At 59.2% G+C, this 13,826-nt stretch overlaps 1 protein-coding gene across 4 annotated transcripts in view; it reads left to right on the top strand.

Annotated features, from left to right (window-relative positions):
* Positions 1-13,826, top strand: part of TMPRSS4 (transmembrane serine protease 4) — a 38,811-nt gene that overhangs the window by 14,704 nt on the left and 10,281 nt on the right. For 3 of the 4 annotated variants that reach the window (XM_036324172.1, XM_036324170.1, XM_036324171.1), the window contains exons 2-6: positions 386-536; positions 5,241-5,354; positions 8,291-8,443; positions 9,612-9,741; positions 13,171-13,272. In XM_036324172.1, coding sequence (XP_036180065.1) covers positions 386-536; positions 5,241-5,354; positions 8,291-8,443; positions 9,612-9,741; positions 13,171-13,272 — 650 coding nt within the window. Of the gene's footprint in view, positions 1-385; positions 537-5,240; positions 5,355-8,290; positions 8,444-9,611; positions 9,742-12,579; positions 12,806-13,170; positions 13,273-13,826 lie in introns of those variants that run through there. The other variant, XM_036324173.1, reaches the window with a different exon arrangement.

Here is a 13,826-nt window from a genome sequence, read left to right as displayed (position 1 = left end):
CTTACTGGCCACGGGCGTGCCCCTGTGTGGAGGACTGTTAAGTGTTTGCAGAATCACACCTGTGAGAACGGACAGATGACGGACGCAGCAGACAGTAGAGCAGAATCAGCTCAAGAAACTCGGCAGCACACACAACAAGGCAGCAACCAGCCATCTCTACTCTGGCAACTACTCACCCCAATAAGGAAACGGGTTGCACCAGGTCGCATGGGTGAAAACTAAATTTCATTTTCTGAACCAAGTAGTTGGATGTCACAGAGACCCTCCGCTTCGCTTCCGCAGGGAGAAGGGAACACGGACGAGAACCCAGCGCCTCCCCGGGCCTGTCAGCCCCAGCATGAGAGGTTTGTCCCTCAGTTCACTGCGTGTTGTCCTTCAATTTCAGGATCCCGACAGTGATCGGCCCCTGAATGGTGATCGGCCCCTGAACAGTGATCAGCCCCTGAACAGTGATCAGCCCCTGAACAGTGATCGGCCCCTGAACAGTGATCGGCCGCTGAACAGTGATCGGCCGCTGAGCAGCGACCGGCCCCTCGGTAAGTTCGGGTCTGGCTTTCCTTTGTCTCCCTCGGCGTCTGAGTTTCAATCCGGCCCCAGGTAGGTGCGAACCTCTCTCGCGTGGCCCTCACTACCTCCATCCAGGGCTAAATGCTGTGGGAAACTCCCTACCCCCTCCATCCATGGTGCAGCAAACACGTACGAAACAACGGGGAGAGCCAGGATTCATTCCAGAAGGGGAAGGCCTGGCGTCTGGGGGAAGGACCAGCAAACCTGAAGCCCCGAGAGCAGGGATTCCTCCTCTCCTTCCTTCGGTGACTCGTTCTCTCACTCCTCCAACGCCAGCGCCTGCCATGTGCGGGCTCTGGGCTGGACCCCGGGCCATAGCGGCAATCAGGCAGCCGAGGCCCTGTCCTGGGGAGTCCACATTCTGGCCAGGCTGCCAGGGGACACGCCAGCTGCATGCACTTTCACAGGAGAAAACTGGGTGAGCAGACAGTGTTCCCAAATTTAAGGGGCATTTCTTCTCCCAGTCCATTTTCTTGCCTTTTTAAATATATTTTTAATGATTTCAGAGAAGAAGGGAAAGAGGGAGGTAGAAGCACCAATGAGAGAGAATCATTGACTGGCTGCCTCCTGCATACCCCCAACTGGGGATCAAGCCAGAAACCTGGGCATGTGCCCTGACTGAGAATCAAGCTGTGACCTGGCTCATAGGTCGACGCTCAACCACTGAGCCATGCTGGCCAGGCTCCCCTTCCATTTTCTTAAACCACCGATACCCGCTCCCGATCGCCCACTGGATCAGCAAAGCGAGTGAGCACAGCAACTCCGTGGCCAATAAGGAAATGACCAACCTCACTCACTCTGCAGCGTTTTTATTTCGGGTTGCAAGTTAATCACGGTCACAAAGGACGTCACCTTCCACAAGTTGTACGCCTTGGGATTCCATGTACGGATAGGCCACGGTGCCCCTCAAGCCCCTCGGCTGGCCAAGGTCTCCCCACCGAGTGAGCCTGAGACCGGCCGACCGAACAAGCCCACTCTGCAACAGTGCCCGCGGGGAGGGGGCCACAGGAGGGCGCCAGTGCCCAGCCATCAGGGACCTGTCGTGAGGCAGGCAGACTGGGACAGGAGCCCCACAGGAGTAAACTGTCGGAAACAGAAGGAAGAGCCTGGCTGGTTTGGCTCAGTGGATAGAGCATCAGCCTGCAGACTGAAGGGTCCCAGGTTTGATTCTGGTCAAGGGCACACGCCTGGGTTGAGGGCTCGATCCCCAGTAGGGTGCATGCTGGAGGCAGCCGATCAGTGCTTCTCTCTCAGCATTGATGTTTCTATCTCTCTCCCACTCCCTTCCTCTCTGACATCAATCTATATATATAAAAGCCTAAGTGACCAGAATGACCGGAACAACCAGAACAACCAGTCCACTGGTCACTATGATGTGCACTGACCACCAGGGGGCAGATGCTCAAGGCAAGAGCTGCCCCCTGGTGGTCAGTGTGCTCCCATGGTGGGGGCGGGGGGGGGGGGGGTACTGCTCAGCCAGAAGCTGGGCTCATGGCTGGCAAGTGCAGCTGCGGCAGTGGGAGCCTCTCCTGACTCCACAGCAGCACTACGGTCAGTGCAGTGGCAGCATGAGCGCGAATGGCGCTATGCCCAGCCCCAGCTCTGGCTCCTCCCTGGCTGCCTGCCGCTTGGTGCATTGCTACATCCCTCGGGGGATGTCCGACTGCCAGTTTAGGCATGATCCCCGCAGGCCAGGCTGGGATTGGGCCTAAACCAGCAGTTGGACATTCCCAGAGGGGTCCTGGATTGTGAGAGGGTGCAGGCTGGGCTGAGGGACACCCCCCAGCCCCTGCCGCCACAGTGCATGAATTTCGTACACCAGGCCTCTAGTAATACATATAAAATGTATTTTAAAGTGTATAGTCTTAAAGAAAAAAGAAAGGAGACAGAAGGAAGAACTGGCAGTCTCTGGTGGAGGGAAGAGCCGGGGCAAAGACCCCGAGCTGCACAAGGGCCAAGCCTGCCTGGAGGGCCGGGCTGGCTGCAGCCCCCAGTGGGAGCCCACTCGGTGGGAGAGGCGGGCTGGACGGCACTGGCTCCGGGACCCCGAGCAGAGCTGGTTCAGCTGCGGAAGACACGGGAGCCCTGGCGGTTCTCGAGCAGGGAGGGCGGATGAACGCTCCCCGGCAGCTGGGCAGGGCAGCTGGAGGCAGCACAGTGCAGGCAGGGAGGCCATCCACAGCTCAGTGGGCTCGTGAACTGAGACCAACAGGAGACAACACAGCAAGGAAGCCCGCCCCCTGTGATGCTTCTCTCCCTGCGAGCGGCTGAGGCAGAGGCCTCGGCCCCGGACACGGGAGCTCAGCAAGGGGCTCCCAATAGGCCGCTCGTCTCTGAGGAAATGAGCCAGCGGGTCCCAGAAGCAGGCGCTGGATCAATAACCCTCATGAATGAGTGAACGCACTGTCGCCGAGTCCACGGCCACGGGAAGGAGGAACAGGGTGGCTGGCGCTGTAAAGCGCCATCAGCTGGCATTGAACCCACTCTGTGCCGGGTCCTGACAACAGCGGGCGGTGCCAGCCTCGCCCTCCACCAGAGCCTGTGCCTGAGTTAAACTCTCCCTGGAGGAGACGGGTTCCCTGAGCTGCCCCTTCAGCAGAGCCCAGGGTCCCAGCCCTCGCGGGGCAGCGGGCTCCGGAGGCTGCCATTCTCTGCTTCTGAAGAGCTGAGGAAAGAGTCAGACACCATGCGATCCACCACAGGATGAGATGAGGCCCCAAGGAAGACGGGGGACGCGCTTCAGAGCAGGCAGAGGGCATGAGCTGCTCCAGGCAGCAGATATGTGCTGAGCGCCTCCTGCAGGCCAGGCCGGGTCTAGACGCCAGGGGCCGAGCAGCCAGCACAACAGACAAACCCCTCTTCATGGAGCCATCCTGTCGGGCAGGGGCGGAGGGTACAGAAATACACCACACAGGTCCAATACAGACACGCAGAGGGGCTAGTGCTTTGGGGGGAAACAGGGAGGGAGGGTGGGAAATAATAGAAGATTGCCTTTTCAAAAAATATTTTCATTGATTTCAGAGAGGAAGGGAGAGGGAGAGAGAGATAGAAGCATCAATAATGAGAGAGACACACTGGGGATGGGGCCCACAGCCCAGGCAGAAGATTGCCTTTGAAATGGGGGCTTCCGGAAGGCCTCACGAAGGCGGTGATGGACAGTTTGAAAGGACGAGGAGCAGCCACGTGGCAGTGAAGAGGAGGAGCTGACCACTGCCTCGCAGAGCCCTGCGCAGCTCCGGCCTCGGTTCCCCCTGGAAACTTCTCGCGTGGCCTTCCCTGCTGGCTACCTGCAAGGGAGGGACACGGGGGAACCCTGTCTGCTATTCCCAAGAATTAGCTTTCAAAACCTCGCCCGCGGGCCCTCCCCTCAGATACAGCGTGAGATGGACAGTATAGTTCTTGTTCCCCCTCCTTTAAGCACCAACAGGTTCCCACCTGGTCTCCTGGGCCCCCGATTCTTGTTCCAACTCATCTCCTCGCCGAGGAAGGATGCGTCTCCTTAAATATTCATGCGTCTCTGAGGCTCAGCTTCCAGTGGCTCCTCGCTGCCTTCGGGCTAAACTCCAAACCCCGGATGTGGTCTTCAAGGCTCTCCACCAACGGACTCTGCCCAGTCCCGCCTCCACCACACGCTTCTCCCCACTCCCCACACCCCGGGCCCCCAGGAGCTCACGTCCCCACCCCCAGCTCCGTCAGCTGGTCCAGCGCCTGCCTCTCCCGTCTCCGCTCACAGAGGCCCACTTAAGCGCTTAGCCGGTGTCCCGGGCGGGACTGACAGTGGTACCTCTGTCTGTCTCTCCCCCAAACTGTCATCTCCTTAAAGACAAGCGCTGTTCCTGAGACAGAGAGGCATTCACTAGAGTGTATTTTTGTTTAGTTGTTGTTTTTTCAAAATATATTTTTATTGATTTCAGAGAGGAAGGGAGAGGGAGAGAGAGAAACATCAATGATGAGGGAGAATCATTGGTCGGCTGCCTCCTGCATGTGCCCTGACCAGAATCGAACCATGACCTCCTGGTTCATAGGTCGACGCTCAACCCCTGAGCCACGCCTCATAGAGGCACACACTGACAGAGGCCCAGCCCTGCTGGAGCTTCTAGTTAAATCAAACGATAAGTCAGGAGCCCTACTGGTGTGGCTCAGTGGACAGAGCATCAGCCTGAGGACCAAAGGGTCCGGGTTAGAGTCTGATCAAGGGCAGGTACCTCAGTTGCAGGTTCCTCCCCTGCCCGGGTCCTGGTCGGGGCACGTGTAGGAGGCAACCAATCGAGTGTTTCCCTCACATCGATGTTTCCCTCTGTCTCTCCCTCTCTCTTCCACTCTCTCTAAAATCAATGGGAAAATGTCCTCGGGGAGGTTAACCAAAAGGGCAAGTCAGGAAAGAGGATGAATGATAGCAAAATGCATGACGGTGCCTCTCAGGGCAGGGGCAGGGCAGGCTGGAGGGGCACATCCTAGAGCGCCCCCGTTAAGGCAGGGGGGCGCCACGGTCAGGGACTCCCCTGAGGCCTGCGGATGGAAAAGCCTGGGTACCTGCACGGAGCTGGTGCTGAGGAAGCTGAGCTGTTCTGAGGGAGTAGCCACCCCCGATGCTAACCACAGCGCCCCCCAGGCCGGGCAGGGAGACGAGAGGCCTCCCAGCGCTGACGCAGGCTCTTCCCTCCGCTTCACAGACAGGACCCGCCTGCGCAAACCCCGCACGCCCCTGGAGACCTTCAGGAAAGTGGGGGTCCCCATCCTCGCAGCACTGCTGAGCCTGGTGATCATTGTCATCGTGGCTGTGCTCAGTAAGTGGAACCCCTCACCCTCATTACGGCCCCACCCCCACCTTCACCCCTCATTACGGCCCCCACTCCCACCTTCATCGCCACAGTAAGTGGCAGCCCCCTCTCACCCCTCCCCTGTCCCCACCTCCGAGTGACACCCTGGCCTTCCTTCTTTTCACCCGAGTCACAGGCGGGTCCTGCTAATGTGTTGTAGCCACAGGCACCGCCCTGCTTTGAAGGGGCCTCCTGTGAGAGAGGACAGCCCGGCCCGCGTGGCTCGGTGGTTGAGCATCGACCTACGAACCAGGAGGTCATGGTTCGCTTCCTGGTCAGGGCACATCCCCGGGTTGTGGACTCGATCCCCAGTGTGGGGCGTGCAGGAGGCAGCCGGTCGATGCTTCTCTCTCAGCATTGACGCTTCTCTCTCTCTCCCTCTGCCTCTCTCAAATGAATATTTTTTTACAAGAGACAGAGAGGGAGGACATGAACTCAGCCCATCTGTCCAGGCGGCTTCTCCACCGATGATCCTCTGCAGGGAGGGCACACGTGCACACGTTACCCACACAGGTGTCCACATGGCAGGCATACCGCCTGCCTGCCCCGCCCCATCTGCAGACGAGCTGAGTGGCGAGCAGCCCTGTGGCTGGAAGAGCAGAGCATCTGCTGTGAGGGGAGATGAGAGAGGAGGCATCGGGACCTGGGGCAGAGAGCACCCTCCGCCTTTAGCACCATCTTCATCGTCTGCGTGTGGCCAGTGCCTGGACCTGTGTGGCAGGCCACTCTAGACCGAGGGGAAAAGTGAATGAGCAGGGATTCCCGAGCCCCTCCCTCTCCACACCCATATTCCACGGTGAGGCCTGGCCTTCCTCTCCCCCAGTCACCGCAGGCTCCCGCCTCAGCTGTCACACGGGAGTAAACCGCTGCCCGGGAGACGGGGCGGGGCTCCTGTGCGGCCTGGAAAAAGTGCCTCAGCCTCGCTGAGCTGCGGTCCTCCCGTCTATGAATGTCCTGCCTCCTCAGGGGGACATCGGAGAGCGGAGGAGACAGCGTGTAAAGAGCTCGATAAACACCAGGCTGTGCACACGCGGGGCCACCGGACAGCGTGCAGGGGAGGAACCAAGGTCACACGCCTGCTCACGGGCCGGACGGCCCTCAGGGACCGGCACTTGGCACCACCTCGCCGAGGACATTCAGAGGTCGTCTGGTCAAATCCTCATTCTGTCGTGAGCACCGGGGCTCAGAAGGCACGGCCGTGGGGACACTGAGCCAGCCCCAGGCCGCTGAGCAGGCCCATTGCCACCTGTGGCCGTGGAAGCGCAGCCGCACAGCACGGACACCAGCGGCTCCAAGAGCCCCGCAGGGGCCGGAGGTGCAGACCGCCCTCCCTCGGCCGGTGCATCCGCCAAAGCGTGGTGGTCTCAGGGGCAGCGGCTGGCCACCCTCAGCCCAAGCTGTGCAGACGAAGTTACCGGAGCTCTCCTCCTCTGAGCAAGTGCCCGCCGTGGTGCCAGCAAAGATCCAGTCCCCCGGGAGCCGGGCAAGGCCAGCGCCCAGAGCAGGTGACCTGAGCTTCCAGCCTGGGTCAGGTGCCCTTGGTCTTTTGGCTTCTGGGGTCTCACCTGGTGGCACCGTGTCCTGGCTTTGCCCAGGAGGGCAGAGTACCATGCACCAAACTCTGAATGTCTAGGACGTACCCGACCTTCTCCCTCGCCTCACCCAGAGCAGGAGCCGCAGAGCCAGCGGGCGACATCCCAGCCCCTCGGGGAGGCGTGAAGGGGCAGCAAAGAGCTTGGGAGCCGGGCAGCCCCTCCCTGAGATCCCGACTCTACCCCTCAAGTGCTGTGGGGCGTCGGGAAGTAAACCCTCACTCTCTAACCTCATTCTCTGATTGGCACCTGCCTCCTGAGGTCCGGCCAGGGCTGCGGAGGACCCAGGAAGCTCTGTGCAGTGAGAAGCGGGGGTGCGTCAGGCTTATCACTGCTGCTCAGGGCCAGCGGGTTTTCACTGGGCTGCAGAAGAGCGCCGGCCCGGAGGCACTCGGCCTGCAGGGAGGTCAGGAAAGCGGTGAGGGGCATGCTCCCTGAGGAGGTGAAGCGGCAGCTCATCCCCTCGCCCGGGCAGCAGAGGAGCCACAGACCCGGGAGGCAGCAAGCGGAGGGCAAAACCAACTCGAAACATCAACCTCTCCGGGGTCTTGCAGCCCCAGATGAGAGCGCCTCCTCCTAGAGCCACACTTGACGTGGCCGCACTCGCACAGCCACCAGATGTTCTCACGCCCCGGGAGGGTGCACCACCCTCTGTGCAGATGGGGACACAGCCCCAGAGCGTATGCGAGCGCCTGAAGTCGCACAGCAGAGCCAAGCCAGCTCTTGGGCCCCCAGGCTCCAGGCCCAGCGTGGCTCCTTTCTTTGTTTAATTCTCACCCGAGGACATTTTCCATTGATTTTCAGGGAGAATGGAAGAGAGAGGGAAAGACAGAGAGGAACATCAATGTGAGAGAAGCACATTGATTGGTTGCCTCCTGCACATGCCCCAACCAGGGCCCTGCTGGGGAGGAGCCCACAACCGGGCATGTGCCCTTGATCAGAATCGAACCCGAGACCCTTCAGTCCGCAGGCTGACGCTCTATCCACTGAGCCACACCGGCTAGGGCACGTGTCTCCTCCTTGCTCACAGGCCTGTGCCAGCCGTGGGGGTGTGAGGCGAGGGGGCTCTGTCTACATTTCTCCCCCCCGCAACCCTCCCCTACCCCCGCCCTGCACGCGCACACACACACACATACACACACACAGAATCTCGCCGAACTCCCCAGCCATCTGCAGGCCTGGCCCAGGCTTTATCTCACCCGCTTTACAGAGAGGACTTGTGGTAGCACTGGGACCGGGTCTGCCTGGCTCCACGCCCAGTGCGTGTCCAGGAAGCTCAGCCCTCCCTGCCCCCCTGCCCTCGCCTTCCAGTCAAGGTCATCCTGGACAAGTACTACTTCCTCTGTGGGCCGCCCCTCCGCTTCATCCCCAGGCAGCAGGTGTGCGACGGCCAGCAGGACTGCGCCTCGGGGGACGACGAGCGATTCTGCGTGGAGAACTTTCCCGAGGGGCCCCCAGTGCCAGGTGAGCCCGGGGCTGAGGGCTAGAGCAGGGCTCAGAGGGACGTCTGCACGGGCTCCACTGGTGGCTCCATCTGCCACCTGTCAGCTTGCATCCCTGTTGTAAGGTTCTTGACAGCAGGACCACATCTTGCTCACGAGACCCCCGCGCTTAGTCTATAGCGAACACTCAGCGAACATGTGGACCAATGTGAGCCAAAGGAAACAGAACTTCCCGAGCTGCCCATTTCCGCTGTGCCCTGTGGCAGGGAGGTGGGGGTTGGATCAGGAGACCTGGGGGAGTGCTCTCCTCTCTGCTACTTCCAGAGGATAGGAACGCTGTGAGGCCACTCACCCTCCTGTCCGTTAGACACGTGTTTTATAGCGTGCTGCGTGACAAGACGGAGCCAGGCCCTCAAAGGGACATGAGAAACCCATTTCTCACCCTGAGCTCTGGAGAGGATGTAGCCCAGGATATGGGTGGCTGAGGCTTTGTGTTTTTTAATGTTTTTATTGATCTCAGAGAGGAAGGGAGAGGGAGAGAGAGAAACATCAAGGATGAGAGAGAATCATGGATCGGCTGCCTCCGGCATGCTCCCTACTGGGGATTGAGCTCGCAACCCGGGCATGTGCCCTGACCAGGAATTGAACCGTGACCCCTTGGTTCATAGTTCAACGCTCAACCCCAGAGCCAGGCCGACGGGTGGTGATGGGGCTTTTGAGGAGCGGGCTGAGTGACAGCCTGTGTATTTGGGTTTTTATAAATCAGAAGTCAAATGCCTATGGGCACCCCCATTCCACTGCCTCAGTCCTCGCTCACGCTCCCCTCGGACCTTGAGGTCCCTCGTTGAGGAGTTCCCCAGGCTGTGCAGGCTGTGTGAGCCGTGGGTAGGGCCATGCAATACATCATCAAAGCTGGTACCTCGAAAGCAGAAGGAGGAGCTATTAATAATGATGCCAGGCAGCAGGCAAAGTGGAGGCGGGCCCAGAACATCTGGTCTCTCCAGCTATGGTCAACACAGGCTCAGCCAAGCAAAGCCAGATGCGAAGCCACCCTGGAGGCTGGAGGGCTGGTGTTCTGTGATGCCCCGGGGCAGGATGGGGTGGGGGGTGGAGGGGAGGGGCTGGTCTCGACGCCTCAGGAGGGAAACGGGTGGTGGGCCCTCACAGCTGACCCAGCTTCCCGCCTGCAGTCCGCCTCTCCAGCGACAGGTCCACCCTCCAGCTGCTGGACCCGGCCACAGGAACCTGGGCCTCTGCCTGCTTTGACGGCTTCACAGGAGCCCTGGCCCAGACCGCCTGTGGGCTGATGGGCTTTCACAGGTACCCAGCCCAGCCTCCGAGGCGGCCACCTCCCCCTGAGACCTCCCTCCTTCGCTGTGGTCCTCCCTCTTCCCCTCTGCTTCCCACTGTCTTCCTTCTCGCCTCCTTTCCTGAAAGCCCAGGTGTGGGGCAGACAGATGGCTTCCTCCCAGCACGCACAAGCCTCGGTTCAGGCTCCAAAGCCCCGGTTCGCTCAGGAGCCACCGGGAAGAGCAGTGCCAGCCTTGTGGGGTGCATGTGAGGTGCCAGGGAGAGTCGTGCCCACACGCCCCAATTCCTTGGCAGCCTCCCCTGTCCTTCACTCCCAGCCTCACCCCTTATCCTGCAGCCCTTCCCCTGCAAAAGGCAGTCCTTGGTCAAATTTGGTTTGAACAAACTCGATTTCCCTGCTCTCTCAGCGAATCCAAAAGCAGTCCCAGGTGATGGGTGGTGAAGAAGGATGTAATTATAAGGGTGACAAGCAATATATATTTATATTCATCTGATCTTGGCAAAAGCCAAAAAAAATATTGCTATATCTATTTTAAATTTATTTTTAATTGATTTTAGAGGGGAAGGGAGAGGGAGAGAGAGAGAGAAACATCAATGATGAGAAAGAATCATTGACTGGCTGCCTCCTGCACACCCCCTACTAGGGGGATCGAGCCCGGAACCTGGGCATGTGCCCTTGACCAGGAATCGAACCATGACTTCCTGGTTTATAGGTTTGTGTGTGTTTTTTAATTTCACTTGTTTTATTTATTTATTTTTTATACATTTTTATTGATTTCATAGAGGAAGGGAGAGGGAGAGAAACATCAATGATGAGAGAGAATCATTGATTAGCTGTCTCCTGCATGCCTTCTATTGGGGATCGAGCCTGCAACCTGGACTTGTGCCCTGACTGGAATCAAACTTGGGACCCTTCAGTCCGCAGGCTGACGCTCTATCCACTGAGCCAAACCGGCTAGGGCTGGTTTATAGGTTGATGCTTAACCACTGAGCCATGCTGGCCGGCCTATTATATCTACAGTGGGGCCTTGACTTAACGAGTGTCCCAACTAACGAGTTTTTTGAGATACCAGCTGTCTCTCCGCCGATTTTTTGCATTGAGTTGATAGAGTAATTTGAGTTAACGAGCTCCTTAACTCGGTCTCGGAACGAATTAAAACTCTTAAGTCAAGGCCCCACTGTATTTTAGAAATAGGTTTGGAGGAAGAAAGTGACTTCCCGGGTAGTAGCTGGAAGGGAGCGGCTGGGGTCTGTGCCCAGGCCCCGAGTTCCTGGGCTCAGGAGTTCTAGCAGGCTGGCTGTTTTCTCTGCCCGACGTGCCATCTGTAACGGGAGGGAGAGTGGGCCTCTCCGAGGGCCCAGCCGCAGGGACGGGAGGTCCAGGTGCTCAGCACGGAGTGGGATGGCCTCTTCCTGACAGGCCCCAACTTCGTGATTCTAAGAAACGGCACCCAGAGACAGGCAGGAATGACGGATGCCAGGCCCACCACCCACCAACCACAGAACTCGCCCTCCGTCCCTCGAGCAGCCTCAAGGCTCCTTCCCAATGGACGCTCCAGGCAGACTTTCCTAACCTTTCAGACCTGCGTGTCCCGCTCTCGGGGTGCCAGGCTTCTGCTGGTCTCGGCCCCCAGGGAGGCGACTCCCAGCGCCTCTGGAGAGGGAAGCTCACCACCGTCATTTCTGTCATTTTGAGGAGGCTGGGAAGGCGGGCCCCGCCCTGCGCTTCTCCCTGCTCCCCACAGCCCGGCCCCTGCAGGCTCGGCTGCGCCCGCCCAGCAGGCTCGGCTTGGCTGGGGAAACAGGACGTCCTGAAATGCCCTCAGGTAGCAGGCTCCTGGAGTGTCTCCCTCCGCCTGCTCTTGAGCTCGACAGAACCAGAGCCGGTCCCCGTGATCGTCAGGATGTGACCCGTGACTTACCTTTCCTGGGACTGCCCGTTGCCACCCTTGTCCCTGCTTCTGGGTCTCAGACTCCTCTAGGTTTCTTCTTCCGCCCGGACAGGAGGTCCTGCTCGTGCCAGGACACAAAGCCCTGCCTGGTTAGAAGTGAGAGGGACTCTAGAGACCATCTGCCCCTCCCCCCGCCCCCCATCATCTTGCAGAGGAGAAAGGAGGCTCAGGAGATCTGGGGAGGGCGGGCCTGCCCAGGTTGTACTCCAAGCCGGTGCCGGTGCCGGTGCCAGGACAGGCACCTCAGTCCCTCTCGAGGGCTGTAACACAAAGCCCTGCTGACTCCAGTCCTCCGGGAGGCAGCATCTGCACCCAGAGCCAGGTTCCGGCTGGGACTGTGAGGATGTGCCCGTCAGCCAGGGCCGGGGGTTGGTCTGATCCCTGCAGGCAGAGCTGGTGCTGGCCTGACTGGGGGGAAGGATGCCAGGAGTAAAGAAACAAGGGGAAAGCCCTGGCCGGTGTGGCTCAGTGGACAGAGTGTCAGCCTGCGGACTAAAAGGTCCCGGGTTCAATTCCTGGTCAAGGCACATGCCCAGGTTGTGGGCTCAATCCCCAGTAGGGGGCATGCAGGAGGCAGCCGATCAATAATTCTCTCTCATCATTGATATTTCTCTTTCTTCCTCTCCCTTCCTCTCTGAAATCAATAAAAATCTATTTTAAAAAAGAAAAGAGCCCTAACCGGTTTGGCTCAGTGGATAGAGCGTCAGCCTGCAGACTGAAGGGTCCCAGGTTCGATTCCGGTCAAGGGCATGTACCTTGGTTGCGGGCACCTCCCCAGTAGGGGGTGTGCAAGAGGCAGCTGATCGATGTTTCTCTCTCATCGATGTTTCTAACTCTCTATCCCTCTCCCTTCCTCTCTGTAAAAAATCAATAAAATATATTAAAAAAAAAAAAGAAGAAGAAGAAAAGAAAGAAACGAAGGGAAAGATGGGAGTCATCCAGGAAGCCATCCTGGAGGAGGAGGACTCAAGCCCAGGGTCTGAAAGAAGAAACGTGGGTTTGCAGAGAGAAAGGAGAGAGGCCCAGGAGAGCGGTGCTGCCTGGACTCGTGTGAAGGCCGGCTGTGCTCTGTCCTATGCCCGAGGGGCCGGAATGCACCTCCACCACCCACCGCAGGCGAGGTGCCTTAGGGACCCAGATCCACATCCTGTCCCCGCCGAGGAGGGCAGCTACCCTGGGTCCTGCTGGGCCCTTTGGGACAGGGACAGAGCTGAGAGTTAGGAAGGGTGTCCCTACCATTTCTCCTAAGCTCTGATCAGGACTGTCCCCTGCCCGGGAAGGCGAGGCCACGACAGCATTGCACCTGGATGGGGTCCTGGGAGGCCAGGGACTCGCTCGGGACACCCGTGCTGACCAAGGCCACCTGTCCCCTGCGGCGCCCACGACGTAGTCCCGGCCACCTTCTCTCTTGAGGGGGGCTGTTCCCACCCTCTGGTTCTAAACTCCTGCCCTCGCTCACATCTCTCTCTCCTGCCGACATGAGCAGCAAACCCACCTTCCAAGCCGTGAAGATCGGTCCAGACCAAGAGCTGGACGTGGTTGTCATCACAGCGGCCAGCCAGGAGCTCCAGGTGCAGCACCCCCGCGGGTGAGTGAGGGCCAGCCCCAACCCTGACGCTCACACCGGGGTGCATCCCGGCAGCACCAGCCCGCCCCGGGCAGACACGGCGAGGGGGTGCGCTTCCAGGACAGGAAGAGGGCAGATAGCGAGGGCGGGAGAGCCACAGCTCTGAGACTGTCCATGTTGACTCTCTTTTTATTTTATTTTTTAAAATATGTTTTTATTGATTTTGGAGAGGAAGGGATAGGGAGAGAGAGAGAAACATCAATGATGAGAGAGAACCGTTGATCAGCTGCCTCCTGCATGCCCCAGCCCCACGTGAGGATCGAGCCCACAACCCAGGCATGTGCCCTGACCAGGAACCAAACGTGACCTCCGGGCTCAGAGGTCAACACTCAACCACTGAGCCGCACCGGTCGGGCTTGACTCTTTAAATCAATGGACAGCTGGACAGAGGTGTGTCCACACCTTGGTGGCCTTCCCATCAGCCGACGAGTAAAACCGTCTCTCGTCCCATTGCCGATGCTCCCTCCTATTCCCCAGGCCACTGCCTTCCCCTCACGCACAGGCCAGCGTAGGCC

This window comes from Myotis myotis, unplaced genomic scaffold, assembly GCF_014108235.1.
Source record: "Myotis myotis isolate mMyoMyo1 unplaced genomic scaffold, mMyoMyo1.p scaffold_m19_p_10, whole genome shotgun sequence".
Taxonomy (NCBI): domain Eukaryota; kingdom Metazoa; phylum Chordata; class Mammalia; order Chiroptera; family Vespertilionidae; genus Myotis; species Myotis myotis.
This window is presented reverse-complemented; position numbering and strand designations above follow the sequence as displayed.